Source organism: Pseudorca crassidens, chromosome 20 (assembly GCF_039906515.1).
Source record: "Pseudorca crassidens isolate mPseCra1 chromosome 20, mPseCra1.hap1, whole genome shotgun sequence".
NCBI lineage: Eukaryota > Metazoa > Chordata > Mammalia > Artiodactyla > Delphinidae > Pseudorca > Pseudorca crassidens.
Window position 1 is genome coordinate 2597755 of NC_090315.1, and position 18121 is coordinate 2615875.

General features: G+C 40.2%; 2 protein-coding genes and 1 long non-coding RNA gene across 3 annotated transcripts in view; all 3 read left to right on the forward strand.

The window, feature by feature from the left end:
• LOC137215624 (zinc finger protein 256-like) overlaps positions 1 to 18121 on the forward strand; it is a 42660-nt gene that overhangs the window by 13787 nt on the left and 10752 nt on the right. The window lies entirely within an intron of this gene.
• LOC137214726 (zinc finger protein 418-like) lies at positions 16 to 1342 on the forward strand. The gene is given in 3 exon segments (XM_067718868.1): positions 16 to 77; positions 161 to 884; positions 887 to 1342. Coding segments are annotated over 3 exon segments (1242 nt in total).
• Positions 6152 to 16376, forward strand: LOC137215664 (uncharacterized). The gene is made up of 2 exons (XR_010939366.1): positions 6152 to 11324; positions 13875 to 16376. It is a non-coding gene; the product is annotated as an uncharacterized lncRNA (long non-coding RNA).

The window sequence follows — 18121 nt, forward strand, 5'->3', positions numbered from 1 at the left end:
CAGGAGAAAGACCTTATGATTGCAGTGAGTGTGGGAACTCTTTTACTAATAGCTTGGTGCTCGTCCTTCACCAGCGGGTACATAAAGGGGAAAGGCCTTTTGCTTGCAGTGAATGTGGGAAATCTTTTACCAGTAGCTTGATACTCATTCTCCACCACAGAGTTCACACAGGAAAAAGGCCTTATGAGTGCAGTGAGTGTTGGAAATCCTTTAGTCATCAATCTTACCTCACTCAACACTGGAAGGTTCATAGTGGAAAAAGGCCTTATGAATGCATTGAATGTGGGAAATCTTTTATGTCTCACCATGGCCTCCATTATCATCAGAGAGTTCACACTGGATCAAGGCCTTATGAATGTAGTGAATGTGGGAAGTCTTTTACCTTTCACTCTGGCCTTCATTATCATCAGAGAGTTCACACAGGAGAAAGGCCTTATGAGTGCAGTGAGTGTGGAAAATGTTTTACCTCTGCCTCTGCCCTGTGTTATTATCAGAAGACTCATGCTGGAGATAGGCCTTATGAGTGCACTGTATGTGGGAAATGTTTTTACTCTTGTTCCACCCTCCATTATCATCACAGAGTTCACACAGGAGAAAGGCCTTATGTGTGCAGTGAATGTGGGAAATCTTTTTTCTCTAGCTGCAACCTCATTAAACATGAGAGAATTCACACAGGAGAAAGGCCTTATGTGTGCAGTTTATGTGGGAAATCCTTTATCCAAAGATGTTACCTTCTTATACACCAGAGAGTTCACACAGGAGAAAGGCCTTATGAGTGTAATGAATGTGGGAAATCTTTTACTACTTGGAGGAACCTTCATTATCATCAGGGAGTTCACACTGGAGAAAGCCCTTATGAGTGCAGTGAATGTGGGAAAACCTTTAGGAGAGAGAGTCTTCTCTCATTGAACACTGTAGAGTTCACACTGGAGAAAAGCCTTATAAATGCAGTGAATGTGGGAAAGCTTTTTCATCTAGGTATGTTTTCCGTTATCATCAGAGAGTTCACACAGGATTGAGGCCATATGAGTGTAGTGAATGTGGGAAATCTTTTATTTGTAGTTCCATTCTCCGTGAACATCAGAGAATTCACAGTAACCAAAGTCCTTATGAATGCACTGAATGTGGGAAGTCCTTTAGAGCAAATTCTTATCTCACTGAACACTGTATAATTCATACTGGAGAAAAGCCTTATAAATGCAGTGAATGTGGGAGATCTTTTTCGTCTAGGTCCGGCCTCCGTTATCATCAGAGAGTTCACACAGGATTGAGGCCATATGAGGGTAGTGAATGTGAGAAATCTTTTCCCCAGAGCTTTGCACTCCTTCCACATCCATGTTGACAGAGGTGGAAGGTCTTAATGTGTGTTGTGAATGTGGGAAATTGTTTACTTCTAGTTCCACCTTTTGTTCTTATTAGAGTTCACAGGAAGAGCCTTATTCGTGCCAGGAATTTGGGGAATTGTTTCCTAAAGAATTCATCTCATGGGACTTCCCTGTTGGTCCTTTGGTTCAGAATCCACCTTCCAGTGCAGGCAATGTGGGTTCTATCCTTGGTCGGGGAACTAAGATCCCCCATGCCATGGGGCAACTAGCCTGTGAGCCTCAACTACTGAGCCCACACATTCTAGAGCCTGTGCACTGCAACAAAGATCCCATGTGCCGCAACTAAGACCCGACACTGCCAAATAAATATTTAAAAAACAAAAGAATTCACCCCAGTATACATGGTAGAGTTTATACTGGAGAAAGGCCTTGAATGTGCAAGGAAAAGTGCAATTTTCTTGTTCAGGGTAACGACGTTGGAAGAAACTGAGGAGTGGCCCATCTGAATTCAATCTCATACATTCAGTTGTCCACAGGGGGAGATACCCCTGAAATTTCAGTTATGTGGGTAGCACGTGTGGCTGTATTGCACTTTGTAACCTGTCCAGGTCTCTTCCCAGATTTATGTCACTGCCCGTTTCTGTGGCTGTTTTACCTCTATCGCCTGGCAGGTCCACATAGTGTGCATCAGTCACCAGCTCAGTGTGCTCAGGGAAACTGACCTCTGTTCTTCCAAGTGTTGGAGCAAACCAGGAGTGGTAGCCCAGTCCGTTAGGGGTTGGTGTTCCCCCCTCTCTGACTATGTGTACAAAAGCCTGAAGGAATGTTGGCCCCGAGAACGTCATATGAATTCAGCTGACAATGTGCAGAGAAGGACAACATTTTCCAAGGACATATTCTCTCATGCTCAGTTGTTCCATCTAGCAAGTCACCAACCCAAACTGTGTGCCACACATTGTTTTGGTTTGTATAATATGGATGCCTTACTGTTTAAGGCCTATTTTGTTTTTGGAGTTCTTTGTACTGCTAGAGGTTTTTTATAAGGAGATTTGGGCTCCACAGGCATGGGCCTCAGGGAGGATAGTACGATTGCAAAACGTGGCTTGTCATTTTTGGTCAAATTTGCATTGGTGCCAGTGAAGTTGTAGGAGAGAGGGCAGGGCTTTATGGTCCTCATTTGAAGCCTGGATGCTATGAACTTTAGGAGACTCAGACATCACCCTCAAGAGGAGTAAGGTGTGACAATCTCAAGTTCTTGCAACAGCATGAATTTTTCCCCCTGTTCATGGGGAGTATCACAAGAGATGTCAGCACTGTTGAGAGGCATCTCCCATGGTCTTGCAAAGAGCATGTGCTCTGATGTCCACAATTCCATGGGTGACAGTCACTGGTTGTAAGACTATAGGGGTCAGGGGAAACTGAAACTGATACAGAAACTGTGTTAGTAGGGAGAAAAGGAGACAGCAGCCAGCTCATTGGAATGTGTCTCTTCTAAAAGTGCATCCACAGATGTCTTTGTGACGATGACTGATGTGCAGGATCAGTGTGTACACAAATCTCAGGACCTCCAGGCATGTTTAACTTGTGTAGTTGAGGTCATTGTCAGAGAAGATAATTGGAAAGTTTTGTGGATTTTTGTAACCTCCCTGTAATGTTCGCCTCAAGGCTGTTGCACAGGCAGAAAAAAGAAAGGTAGAGAAAAGTAGTCTAAGGATGTGGCTCTTGTGAGCCAGCCAACATTCCTGTTGACTGCAGTGGAAATGTCCTTTATTACTTGCCAATGTTTGCTGCCACTGAGGCAGGATTGATCCCCAGAGGGCATGACAGAAAGATGGTGGACTCACTATAGGGCTGTCAGATCTATTTTCCAAAACAGTGGGGCATACAGATTTTGTGTATCTTGAAGTGTTTTTTTTAAAGTTTTATTTAGGTGTAATTTACATGTAGTAAAGTACACACATTTAAAGTGAAGTATTTGATAAGTTTTGACATACACATGATACTTGTGAAAACATCATCACAGTCATGGTAGTGACCATGTCTATCACTGTGTATTTGCTCCATGTTCTTTTATAATCTCTGTGTCCCTGCCCTTCACAGCCATCCAAGCAACCATTGATTTATTTCTCCTTGTAATAGATACCCTTGCGATTTCTATAATTTACCTGATGGAATTGTAAAATGTTTACTTTTGTTTTCTCCTGGTTTTGTGTTTTATAATTATTTTGAGATTCATCAATGATGTTAAATGAGGAGCTCTTTTTTATTTTTTTGAGTAATATTCTTACCATTCGATATAACAGTATTTATCCATTCACCTGTTTATGGCTATTTGGGTTAATTCCATGTTTTGATGGTTGATAATAAACTTGTGCAAGCATTTGTGTACAGTTCTTAATCTGGATATTTGTTTCTTTTATCTTTTGGCCAAAAAATTAGATTGCAGTGTTTGAACCACAAAGTTAGGTGAATGTTTAGCTTTTGAAGAAACTAACAAATTGCTATTTAAACATGGTATTTTTTCTTTTTCTTTTTTTAAAAAATTTTTTATTGAAATCTAGTTGATTTACAGTGTTGTGTATTTTTTTGTATTCGTACCAGCAGTTGTATGAAGGTTCCGTTTCCTCCACATCTTAGTGAATAATTAGTTGGTCAGTCTTTTTTTTTTTAACTCTTTTTATGAGTTTGCTGTGCTCTCTCAGTGTTTTAATTGAATTTCCCTAAGGATTCATGGTTAGCATCTTTTCAGATTTATATTTGCTATCTTTGGTTAAATGTCTCATTTTGTTTTCTGCTTTTTTTTTTTTTTTGGCTACACTGCACAGCTTTTAGGATATTAGTTCCTCAAACAGGGATTGAATCTGGGCACTTGCAGTGAAAGTCCTAACCATTGGACAGCCAGGGAATTTCCTCTTCTGCTTATTCTTTGATTCATTGACGATTTTCCTTTTCTTTAACGAGTAGGACAGTGAAACAACAAAGATACCCATTTTACTGCTTTATGGAATAATTGCTTTCAGTACTCGAAGAACATATCTTGAGCTTTTTCAATGCTTTTGTTTCACACAATGTAATGGAGACATGTACTTTACAGTTTCAGATTAATCTGCCAGGAGAATTTACTTAGATCTAAGTAAACTTGATGAATGGCACCCCTCCACCAGCCTCTTTTTTTCAGCATTTACTAAGAAGAGTTTATAATTATATGTATGTTTCTCAAAGAGCTGAGAGCTAATCCATTGAAATGTAGTCATCAGGATTAATTAGGCCTCTTTCTCTCAGTCTTTTTGGTGTCTCTCAGTCTCTTTGGATAGGATAGAATCCTAGTTTTCATAATTACTGCCTATCAAATACAGCTGCACTAATCTTGTTTACATTTCCCAACACTTTATAATGTTTCAGTTCTGTGACTACTGAGCTCCCATCTTCCGTTTTCTCATTCTCCCTTTATTTAAAAATTCTCCCTTTATTTAAAAATTTATATACATATATATATATATATCACAGGGTTTTTTGGTTGGTTTTTTGGTTGTTTTTTCATTTTTTTTTTGGCTGTGCCACACTGCATGCTGGATCTTAGTTCCCCAACCAGGGATTGAACCTATGCCCCCTGCAGTGGAATTGTGGATTCCTGACTACAGGGCCACCAGGGAAGTCCCTCTCAATCTCCGTTTAAAACACCTGATCACCTCTGCAGAAATTACCATGGAGTTCAACTCTTTCCTGCTGTCAGTAGTTACTGAATAAAACGTGTTTTTCCATTGTTGTTTTTATCATGTCAACTAACATCTGGTTGTGTTTATCTTTGACACCATCAGTCTCAGAAGGGAACAAAGAAACATGCTATTTTAGTATAGTACAGTGGCTGCGTTGTTCAAAGTTGAAGCATGTATGTGAATCGTCTCCAGAGTCTTGAACTATTGGGAGTAGCATAAATGCAGAATTTTATCTCATTGTATTACCAAGCCCAGGTTTGGCTGCTCACGGCTGAAAAGCCAATAATGGAGAAGGAAGTGTCAGGAGGGAAAGATGTTTTAATCAGAAAATCTGGTAGTCCGGAGAGAAGGTGGACTCATGACCCGAGACCAACTCTGAACATTCTGGTCAGCCATGACAGTTTTGTTTTGTTTTTTGGCCACACGTTGCAGCATGTGGGATTTTAGTTCATGAGCTGGGGTTGAATCCATGCCCACTGCAGTGAAAGCGTGAAGTCTTGATCACTGGACTGCCAGGGAATTCCCAGCCATGATAGTTTTTAAAAGGAAAAAGGGGAAAGAATCTCAGTGAATCGTCAAAGCAGGAGGTTATGTTCTGCAACTTTTCCATTGCATTCAGTCTGGCTGACTTCGGATGTTACCCCTGTGGGATCTGCCTGCAGAATTGCTTAGGGATCTGTCAAGGGTAGAGAGCTAGTCATTCTTTACCTAATTCTTTTTAATCTAGGAAGACAATGAACAGGTCAGGCAAGGTATGGTGTGCATTCAGGAGAGCATAAGTCAGGAGTTAGTTTAAATTGTTTACTGATCTCATTCCTTTAATTAGGTTCTTTCAAGGTGAGGGGGGACAGAAATGGGCAAATAGGAACAGGGCCAAAGAGCAGCTCTCAATTGACGTGATTATTATTTCCTTTGTGATTGCAGGGACTTTTCTACAGTTGGGAATTTGTATTGTCTGTGTTAGCATTCTCCGTAAAAACAGAAGCAGTAGGATATAGAGATACAATTCCATATCTGCGAGTTCTGCATCCCAGGATTCAGCCAACCCCAGATGCAGAACCCCGACATCCAGAGGGCCAACTGTGCTGGGCCATCTTATGTAACGTAATTGAGCATCTGAGGATTCTGATATCCAAGTGGTGGAGGCTGGAACCAGGTCCCTGTGGATACATCCCCTGAGAGATAACTATGTTAAGAGGACATTTATTATAGGAATTTGTTATGGAGGCTGAGAAGTCCCACAACCTGCTGTATGCAAACTGGAGAACCAGGAAAACTGCTGGTATCGTTTAGTGCAAGACCGAAGGCCTGAGAACCAAGGGCCTGCTGGTGTAAATCCCAGTGTGCAAAGGGTCAAGATCCATGAGATCTCATGTCTGAGGGCAGGGGAAGATGGGCTAGTTCTGCACAGACACTAATGGCGAGTCCAACACATTCACCACGACAGCCTTACCGTAGATTTTCCCATGAGACCAGAGTGCTGCTCTCATCCAGGTGAGACAAGCACCATAAGCACTGGCTCATTCTGATGACTATGTGTGTCTCCTTTTCCTTGCTGTCTTCTATTTTGTTCTTTTGGATAACTTTGATGATAAACCCACACCATGGTCTGATGAACACCTGTGCACTGGTGTCTTCAGGCTTCTGGCAATTCATCTGCTTCCTGCTCTTTGACAGTGACACACAAGATTCTCAGTTCTGTTTTGTCTGTTGGGCAAGGAGAACAGAGGTTCCAAGTGTAGTCTCTGGGTTATAAGTTCATTCTAGAAGATCTCAATATTTACATAATCAACTTTTTATATTTGTAGGCTCACATTTTATGCTGTTTACCCAACTGGGACATTTTGATTCAAAATTGAATAACGATGATGATAACTGCTTCATACTGCATATAGTGTATAGAAACATGAATGGTATTAATAACTATTTTAACATAATTATATAAATTGTATAGTGTTATTCACTAGAGGTTCAAAGAATTTTATAATATATATAGGAATGTTCAGGGTAGAAAACCACTGCTGATTTGAAATTTATGTTGACGCCTAGAAGATTTAATTTACAAAGCATTGTAGGAAAAAATATGTTTCAATGGAGAGAAAAAGACTTGCGAATACTCTGAGTTGGAAAGGTACATGTGGAGTTCAAAGAACAGAAGGAAGATCTTCTGTTTAGGGTACTGTGTGATGGGGACAGTGGGTAGCAAAGAAACAGAGAAAGTAGGTATCTGAGGTTATCTCGAGGATTAGAATGAACACAGTTTTTTGTCGGGGAGACGATGGCTTTGTGAGGGATTAGTCAAGTAGGACAAATAATCATAATTGTTTAAGATAAAAGGTACTAAGTATTGAAATGAATTTATTTTATTAAACTATATTTTAACACCTTTTAATGTTTGTTTCAGTTGGGAGCTTTCTATTTGTTTTAAAAAGTTAGTAGTGATTATGCATTTATGGAATTTAGAGTATTCAATGGGCAGCTTCTGGAAGTTATGTTTTCTTTTCTTTTTTTTTTTTTTTTTTGCGTTACGCTGACCTCTCACTGTTGTGGCCTCTCCTGTTGCGGAGCACAGGCTCCGTACGCGCAGGCTTAGTGGCCATGGCTCACAGGCCCAGCCACTCCACGGCACGTGGGATCTTCCTGGACCGGGGCACGAACCCGCATCCCCTGCATCGGCAGGCGAACTCTCAACCACTGCACCACCAGGGAAGCCCTGGAAGTTATGTTTTTACAAAAGTCACTTCTAGAAATTACTGTGAGCCATTAGCACGTGCAGGATACTTTCAAATAGTTGAATTCTCTTTGCCTGTTTATCTCACAGCTTTAGTAACTCTATTGCCTTTTATTACCACTAACAGTTATATTAACTTAGTAATATACATATGTTAAAGTCCTAACGCCTAAGTGACTATTTGTAGATAGGGCCTTTAGGGAGGTAATTAAGGTTAAACGAGGTCATAAGGATGGGGCCCTAATTCATTAGTACTGGTTTCCTCATAGGAGGAGTAGACACTAGGTGTATGCCCACAGGGACAAATAAGGCCATTTGAGGACCCAGTGAGAAGATGGCCTTCCCAAGCCAAGGAGAGAGGCCTCAGGAGATACCAAACATGTTGACACTTTCCTCTCGGACTCCCAGCCTCCAGAAGTGTGAGAAAATAAATTTCTATTGTTTAAGCCAATCCTTGTATGGTACTTTGTTATGGCAGTTCTAACAGATTAATACAAACATCATTAATGTGTTCTCTTTCCCAAATAAATAGTGAGGCACAACATGCAAAGAGACAGCAGAGACAATTGGTATAATTCTAAAAATGGTACAAAACTATAAATTAGCTTTGGGAGGGAAGGGAATTTAATATGGAGTTTCCTATTTTGCTTCCACTTGTGCTGCAAACCAAAACTTAGCTCCAATTTACAAAGTCCCCAAAGAAGCCCAGTAGTGAGAGTCAGACTTTAAAACTCAGAATCACTCTTATTTCCTGCAGTGTGTTGTGGGTTACAGCTGTAATGGAGTAACAGGGTCTGACTTACCCTCTTGTTGTCATCAACTGTAAAACTACAAAATACAAGAGAATCCAACACATTCACAGCAACAGCGTTTTCCCTAGACTTTCCCATGAGACCAAAGCACCATTCTCTGGGAAAAAAGCCGTGTTCACCATTCTCATCCTGGTGAATATGCTGTCTCCTTTTACCCTGTTCTCTTCTTTTTTATCTTTTTGGATAAGTCTGATTATGAACCCACAACATGGTCTAATGAACGCCTCTGCAAAGGTATTTTCAGGCTTACCAAGATTCATCCTTTTGTTATCTTTGGTAGTGACACTCAGCTTTCTGTTTTGCTTTGCCTTCTGGGCAAGGAGAACAAATATTCTAAGTGTAGCTCCTGGGCTACAAATTCTCTCTAGAACACCCTACCATTTATTTAATCAACTTTATATATTTGTAGGCTCACAATTTATATCATTTCATCTTTCAGAATATTTAGATTTGAAATCGAATAACAGTGATAATAACTGCTTCATATTACATGTAGAGTATAAAAACAGCAAAGATACTCATAATTATTCAAAACCAATTTTCTAAAATGATATCCTGTTATTCACCACAGGTCCAGGGAATTTTATGGTAATATAGAGAATATTCAATATTTAAGAGTGTAGGTTATAACAGCACTTTAAACGTTAAACTGTGTTGACACTTAAAAGATTTATTTGAATTTACAAAGCATAGTGGGGAAAATAGATGTTTCATTTGGAGAGGAAAAAAACCTGGGAATACTCTGAGTTGTAAAGTCTCATATGGAATTTATGACTGAAGGAAGATCAATGTGTTTTTCGTATAGTGTGTGATGGGAAGAGTGATGAGAAAAGAAGCAGAGGAAGCAGGTGAAGGCTTCTTTTGCCAGGTATCAGAGGATATCTCAGTGATCAGAATGATCTGAACTTTTTGTAGGGAAGATGATGAGTTTGTGAGGGATTAGTCAGGTGGGATAATAATCAGTGTTATATATGATAACAAGTGTAAGTATTCAAGTGAATTTATTAAACTATATTTTTGCATCATTTAATATTTGTTTTAATTGAAAGTTTGTGTTTGTTTGAAATAGTTCTTAGAAGTGATGAATTTATGAGTGTTCCTTGTGGTGCAGTGGTTAAGAATCCACCTGCCAATGCAGGGGACACAGGTTCAAGCCTTGGCCCAGGAAGATCCCACATACCTCAGAGCAACTAAGCCCATTTGCCACAACTACTTAGCCTGTGCTCTAGAGCTTGCAAACCACAACTACTGAAGCCCACGTGCCACAACTACTGAAGCCTGTGCACGTAGAGCCCATGCTGCACAACAAGAGAAGCTAGTGCAATGAGAAGACTGAGCACTGCAACGAAGAGTAGCTGCTGCTCGCCACAACCAGAGAAAAGCCTGCACACAGCAACGAAGACCCAATGCAGCCAAAAATAAAATAAAATAAAATAAGTAAATTTTAAAAAATAAGTGATGCATTTATGGTATTTAATAGGCATATTTTGGAAATTATGTTTTTATAAAGGCAATTTCAGAAATTACTGTGATCTATTGGCAATTGGAGGATACTTTTAAAAGTTAAATATTCTTTTCCTCTTTATTACCCAGCTTTAGTAAACCACTTGCCTTTTATTACCACTAACATATATTAACAGAATGCTTTTCATAGGTTGAAACCCTAACCTACAATGGGATTGTAGTTGGACATAGGTCATTTATAGAGGTAATTAAGGATAAGTGAGATCATAAGAGTGTGGCTGTATCCCATTAAGACTGGTTTCCTTCTGTTGACAAAAACTCAATTAACAATCAAGTTAAGAAGAAAAAAGTGAATTTTATTCAAGCCAAACTGAGGATTATCACCCAGGAGACAGACTCTCAGAATCTCTGAGATCTGTTCTGCCTTTTAGAAGTTGAAGGCACAATTATTTACATTTTTCAGACAAAGGATTGTACAAAAAAATGACATACTGACATTTTACATAAAGTTCATAGGCCAAGTAAGCATGTACAAAGCGAGCAGTGAGTCACCATGACCCCCAACAGAGTTTGGAAAGAATGCTAATCTTTTAAGAAGTTCCATTGCTAACATCAGAAGAAAGGGGAAAAAATTGATCTTTACATTCAAGAAAGCATTCCCATCTTTGAGGAGGACTAGTTAGTGTGTGCAGCGGAATAACTGAGGACGTGGAAAGGAGACGTGACCCATGAGCCCCCGCCCCCCAGCAAACTGGGGGCTGGCGAATAAGCCAGAACTGTAAACAGTCCTGAATGCTTTGAGTTTCTCCCCCCCCCCGGCAAATCGGGGGCCTTCGAATAAGCATTGAGTGCTTCGGGCACTGATCCATGCGATGTCCTCAGTATAATCAGAATGGTGGGAACACAAGGAAATGTCCTTGTGCTACTTCAGTATAATCAGAATGGTGGGAACACAAGGCAATGTCCTTGTGCTGCTTTTACGCTCAAGGACGAAGCACGGCATGTTTTCAAGAAAGCCCATTATTGCTTGTATAATCAATAAAAACATATGTTGCTGCTTTGGTATTTCTGGAATGTTAAGAAAACAAGCCTTAAAATGTAAACATAGGTAATGCTTAAATAAAAGCTACCACAGCAGGACAGATGGCGCTGTTTTGCCTGAGCGAGCGGCAGCCCTCTACTGCTGTGCTTCGGCACAATTCATCTTGTGTGATGAGCTTACTTTCGGCCCTGTCATAAAAACTACAACATTTGGCGCCCGAACAGGGACCTGAATGTAAGTAATCGCGTGATCGCAGGACCGAAGGGGAAATTGGTCCGGTCAAGAGTAAGCGAAACCTTCGGGAGCAGTAGAGTAACTGTAATGGGGAATTCCCACTCAGTAGACTTTCAATACATTAGACTCCTGAAACAGTTATTACGGAGTTCAGGAGTGAAAGTGAAACCAGAATCTTTTGATGAATTGTTTGCGCTGGTTCGTAAACATTGTTACTGGTTTCAACCTACTGGTCATAACCAGTTAAATTTAAAAGTTTGGAAACAGGTTATGCGAGCCTTAAGAAGAGCTCATCAGCATGGAGACCCTATATGTGTCCGTGTTTGATCTCTTTGTAAATTAATTTCCCTTGTCCTGGAACCATTACAATCTGAAACTGAAAGTGAAAAGGGGGCGCGCCCTCAGCGTCCGAATTCTGCTCCCGATCATTCTGCTTTTCGTACTCTGTTTCGTAAGTCTCCTATAGAGGACCTTCCTCCGCCTCCTCCTCCCCTTGTGTCTGAGACAGGAGAGGATTTTTCAGGTTCCAGTGATGAAGGGGCTTTTTCTGATGGTGATAAAGATCGGGAGCAAGCTAGCAAACAAAATGAGATGCCACTTTCTCAACAGAATGAGATTTCTGATATACTTTCAAAGTTGAAAAATTTGATGACTGAATTGGAAGAAAATAAAAACAATGCTGCCACCCCTTCATATCAGGAGCCGTGTCCTACTATTCCTTCAGCTCCTCCTTTAGAATTAGTAGCTTATCCTGTTGGAGCCTCTCGTCAGTTTCGCTTTCCTCTAAAACCTGAATCTAATAGACTATTGTTGGAAGAAGAGATGAATAAGGAAGAAAAGCAATATTCTGAATCATTTTTTGCTTTCCCTATTGTTAGACAAGCTATGCCTGCTAATGATCAATTTCCGAATGGATATGTAAGTGTTGAGTATAACCATCATGATATAAAATTTTTTTAAATGCTAAAAGAAGCCATTAATGCGTATGGGATGCATTCTAATTATGTTCAAGGACTTTTGTCTGGGTATGCTACCGAAAACATGTTAATTCCTCATGATTGGGAAGCGATTGCCAAAACTGTTCTTGAACGTGGACAATATATGCAGTTTAAAACTTGGTGGAGAGAGGACGCTGAAAACATGACAAGGTCTAATACAGCCCATAATCCTCCAGAGCCACTTTTAGATGAATTAATAGCAGCAGGCGCATTTAGTAATCTACAAGCTCAAGCTCAATTTGATGATTTACGAATCATTCAAATACGTATGTGTTGTTTACGAGTATGGTTACGAGTGGAACCTCCTGGAAAAACAGCACAATCTTTTACTAAGTTAATGCAAGGGCCTGGTGAGCCTTACACTGATTTGTTGTCTAGACTGCGTGCAGCCATTCAAAGAGCTGTAGCACAAATAGAGGTGCAAGATTTATTATTACAATCTTTGGCCTTTGAGTATGCAAATCCTGAATGCCAGAAGGCATTGCGACCTTTACGGGCTGTAAACGTTCCACTTGAGGAGTATATAAAAGCTTGCCATGATATTGGATCTCCTACTTATCATGCCAATTTACTTGCAGCTGCCATAAATGAATAATTACAGACTCTCAGTATGTGGAATTTACAGTTAAAAATATTGAGACCGCTTTTATCCCAAATGATGGATCAGAACTGCACTCTTTATTTCTGCAAATACAACATATAATTAGACTACGTACTGCACCACTTTATATTACTCATATTCGTGCTCATACTCATTTACCCGGCCCATTGGTAGATGGAAATGATTTTATTGATACTTTAGTGGGTACCGTAGAGTTAGCTACAGCAGAACATCACAGATATCATACTAATGCCAGAGGATTGAAAAATAAATTTAATCTTACATGGAAACAAGCAAAAACTATTCTCCGTACATGCCCGCAATGTGCTGCCATTAATCAACCTTGTTTGAATATTGAAGTTAACCCTAAAGGCTTATCTGCTAATGCTATCTGGCAAATGGATGTAACTCAATATCCTGGTTTTGGAAAGTTAAAATATATTCATCATTCTGTATATACCTACTCTAATTTTTCATGGGCAACTCCATTATCTTCTGAAAAAGCTGATGCTGTAATAACTCATTTATTAGAAGCTTTTACTGTTATGGGAGTTCCCGACAGCATAAAAACTGATAATGCTTCTGCATATCACTCTCAAAAATGTCAGACTTTTTTTGCCACACATAATATACGGCATGTTACAGGTATCCCAGGAAACAGTATGGGACAAGCCGTTATTGAACGACAAAACAGCACTTTGAAAGAAATGTTTATAAAACAAAAAGGGGGAGATGAGGTACAAAGTCCTAGGAAAAGAATACATATTGCTTTATTTATTCTTAATTTTTTCAATCATGGAGAAGATGGTTTTAGTGCAGCTGACAGACATTGGACAAAAATAAGTACACAAGAACTTAGACAGCCTGTTTCTATATTAAATGAAAATACTAACACTTGGAAACCTGCCGAGGTTCTTCGTTGGGGCCGGGGATATGCTTTTGTTTCTGCAGGAACTGAATCTTTTTGGGTGCGGGCTAAAAAGATAAAGCTTCGGGATGGCAACTAAGCGTAGCTTTGATGTGACGGGAATGACGAAGGGATTTGCGGACATGGATTTGAGCAAGAGAGCATTCCGTGTGCCATTGGATCGAACAAAGAGGGCGTCTCCATTGACCTGGGGGCAAGTGAAAAAGTTTGCAGGCACTGCTGAAAATCTTGTCATTTCACAGGGTAAACCCCTCACTAGCACCAATCTTTTTGTGGCTATGTTGGCAATGTTGTCTGCACAGGTAATAAGCATATCAGCCAATGAGATAAATTGTACTAACCATACTTATTGGACTTATATTCCCAACCCTCCTCTTAATATGGGGGTTACCTGGTGGGATGCCCCAATTCTTGTATATGTAAATGAGTCTGGATGGTTGTCTGGTCCTTTTGATGACAGAGGCCCTTTGAAGCCGGAAGAAGGAAGAGAATTACACGGTGGGTGTTAATGGACCTCCTATTTGTATGGGAAAGGCAGATCATTGCCTTAAAATGAATTATCAGGCATGGTTAAGTGTTGTCAAAAATGAAAACAGATATCATGGGTTATATCTTTTGAGTGCTTATAGTTTTAAAAGTTCTAATTCCACTCTTAATGAGAATGTTTCCACACCTTACTTGCCTCATGCCAGGTGCCTCTTGTGGATCGATTATCGGATTGGGTCCATTGGACACGATGCCGAGGAGAAATGGCTCGGGTTCTTGTTAATACTTCTTGGGGAAGCGTCATTGATTGGAGACATTTTGGCTCCGCCAGAGGAAAAAGGGGTCTGAAGAATTTACACTGGCATAGAGAGGATAACACTATTTATAGCAATACTATTAATTATACCATAGTATGGCATGCTGGAGGGTTTTCTCCAGGTCCTCATTTAAATGGATATCCTATCCAAAAGGACTTGTGGAAGCTTATGACAGCTTTGAAAAAGATTAATGCCTGGGTAGGACATATGGTTAACAAATCTGAAAATCATAGTTTGACTTTTCATAAAAATGTTACTTGGTATACTCGTAGTTGTGTGAAATTACCTTATATATTGTTAAAGGGACCAGCTGTATGGAATGAGACTCAAGGTATTATAATGTGTAAAAATTGCTCTCTGTATACCTGCATTAACTCTAGTATATCTTTTAACATATCTACTGAAAGTTTGTATATCTTACGAGCTCGGACAGGTCTTTGGCTTCCTGTCAATCTTGGAAGGGAATGGCAAGAATCTCTTCCTATGGCTGTTTTGCAATATTTAGCTGATGCATTAAAAAGAAGTAAAAGATTTTTAGGAATGTTGATTGCAGCTGTCATGGGTATTATAGCCATAACAGCTACTGCTGCAGTAGCTGGAGTTGCTTTAGAACAATCTATTCAGACCGTTGATTATATAACTGATTGGCATAAAAATTCTGAAATGCTTTGGTCCTCTCAACGACAAATTGATTCGGAAATTCATTCGGAAATAGCAGACTTACAAGCTGTGGTTATGTTGGGAGACCAACTTGTAAATTTACAAAGACAAATGAAGCTACGTTGTGACTGGAATCAAAGTGCCTTTTGTGTCACTTCAGTTCCATATAATCAGTCTGCATTCCCCTGGGCAAAAATAAAAAAGCATTTATTACATCACAAAAATTGACAGAAGAAATTGTGAATTTACAAGGGAAAATTCAACAAACTTTTCAGAAGAGATTACAACGACTTAATTCACAAGAAGTATGGACTGGAATTATTCAAGGACTTAATAATCTAAATCCCAAATCTAAATTACATGCTTTATTTGGTTCTACTGCAGGATTGCTAATGCTCATTATAATAATAATCATATGTTTAATTGTAGTCCGAGGACGAGTGAAAGCTACCTGCCATGCAACATCGCAACAAGCTGCCGTGTTCTCCTTGATGTTGCACAAGCTGCAAAACAAAAAGGGGGAAATGTAGTGGAATAACTGAGGACATGGAAAGGAGACGTGACCCATGAACCCCCACCCCCCACCCCCAGCAAACTGGGGGCTGGCGAATAAGCCAGAACTTCAAGCAGTCCTGATTGCTTTGAGCCCCACCCCCGGCAAACCGGGGGCATGCGAATAAGCCAGAACTGTAAACAGTCCTGAATGCTTTGAGCTCCCCCTCCCCGGTAAACCGGGGGCCTGCGAATAAGCATTGAGTGCTTTGGGCACTGATCCATGCGATGTCCTCAGTATAATCATAATGATGGGAACACAAGGCAATGTCCTTGTGCTGCTTTTGCGCACAAGGACGAAGCACGGCATGTTTTCAAGAAAGCCCATTATTACTTGTATAATCAATAAAAACATATGTTGCTGCTTTGGTATTTCTGGAATGTTAAGAAAACAAGCCTTAAAATGTAAACATAGATAATGCTTAAATAAAAGCTACCACAGCAGGACAGACGGCGCTGTTTTGCCTGAGCGAGCGGCAGCCCTCTACTGCTGTGCTTCGGCACAATTCATCTCGTGTGATGAATTTACTTTCGGTCCTGTCACAAGAAAAACTACAACAGTGTGTAATGCAGATGCACATTAAGGAGGCAGGGAGGCCAAAACAGAAAATTTTATGTTTAAATTTTCTTGTTCTTCCTTAAAATGTAAATTTTATTTCATCACTTATAAGAAGAGGGATAGACACCAGGAGTATGATCACAGGGAGAAAAGGCCATGTGAGGACACAACACGAAGTGGACTACCCAAAGGCCAAAACAGAGGCCTCAGGAAAAATTAAAACTGTTGACACTTTCCTCTTAGACTTCCAGCATCCAGAGCTGCGAGAAAATAAATTTCTATTATTTAAGCCACCCAGTCCAAACTGTTACTGAACCAGTTTCATGTGACCTACTCACAACAAGCCAAACGCTGAGACACTGTGGTTTGCAGCAGAGAAACTGTTTATTCACAAGGGAGCCAAGCAAGGAGAAGGAAGGGCAAATCTCAAATTCATCTCCCCAAAGGCAAGGGGCTAGGAATATTTATGGGATAAAGCTTGGCAGGGGTGAGGGTGGGGATTGAAGATACGGAAAAGGTGCAGTAATTGTCATTCTGCACAGGTAAAAGTAAGCTACAGACTTCTTAATGAGATACATGTTCAGAAAATGGCAGGCTTAGCATGTTCTGAGGGTGGGCTTTTGGCCCTCTGACATCAAAAACCATCTAGCTGGGGACTTCCCTTGTGGCACAGTGGTTAAGAATCCGCCTGCTAAAGCAGGGGCACTGGTTTGAGCCCTAGTGTGGGGAGATCCCACATGCAGCAGAGCAACTAGGCCTGTGTGCCACAACTACTGCCTGCACTCTAGAGTCTGTGAGCCGCAACTACTGAGCCCATATGCCACAACTACTGAAGCCCATGCACCTAGAGCCCAAGCTCTGCAACAAGAGAAGCCATGGCAATGAGAAGCCCGCGCACCGCATCGAAGAGTACCCCCCGCTCCACTCGCAGCAACTAGAGAAAGCACGTATGCAGCAACAAAGACCCAACACAGCCAAAAATAAATAAATTAATTAACTAAAAAAGAAAGTCACCTAGCCAACACTTGCATATACCCAGTTGGAGAGTCAGTGGTCTTAGCAGTTTTAACCAACTTGAGCTCAAACTGGACACAGGTGACCCCAATTTCCTAAAAAGCAACTTGGCAAAGATCTTATTGTTCAGGCTATTTGATGCTTGGGAGTACGTGCACGTTTTTGTAAAAGCAAAGTGAGGTTGATCAGTGAAGGCAGGTTACAATTTATTTTTTATTAATAGCTTATGACTACCCTTGGTTTCAATAGTATTCAAATGTTATGGCAACCCTAGCAGACTAACACAATTCTCATTCAATATTTTCTTGTCACCAAATAAATAAATGAGCTCAACACCCAAAAATATATAGTTAGGCCTAACTATATTTACAACACCACTCCTGCCATCACAGTAAAATCGGCCATGAGAAGATTGAAGGCATTGAAGGACCAGTAGAAACAGCACCATTTGAAACGCTGCTACCCTTTAATAAATGGGTTAATTTTTGTAACAAAATTTAAATGTGTGTGTGTGTGTGTGTGTATGTATGTAGTTAGGGGACACAATAGTTAACAATTCTAAAAAGGCCACAAAACTAAAAATTAGCTTTTATACAATTTAGGACATTTAGTTTGGCAGTTCCTATTTTACTTCCACTTCTGTTAATCCTGTTGATTTTTGTTTCCACTTCTGAAAATGACT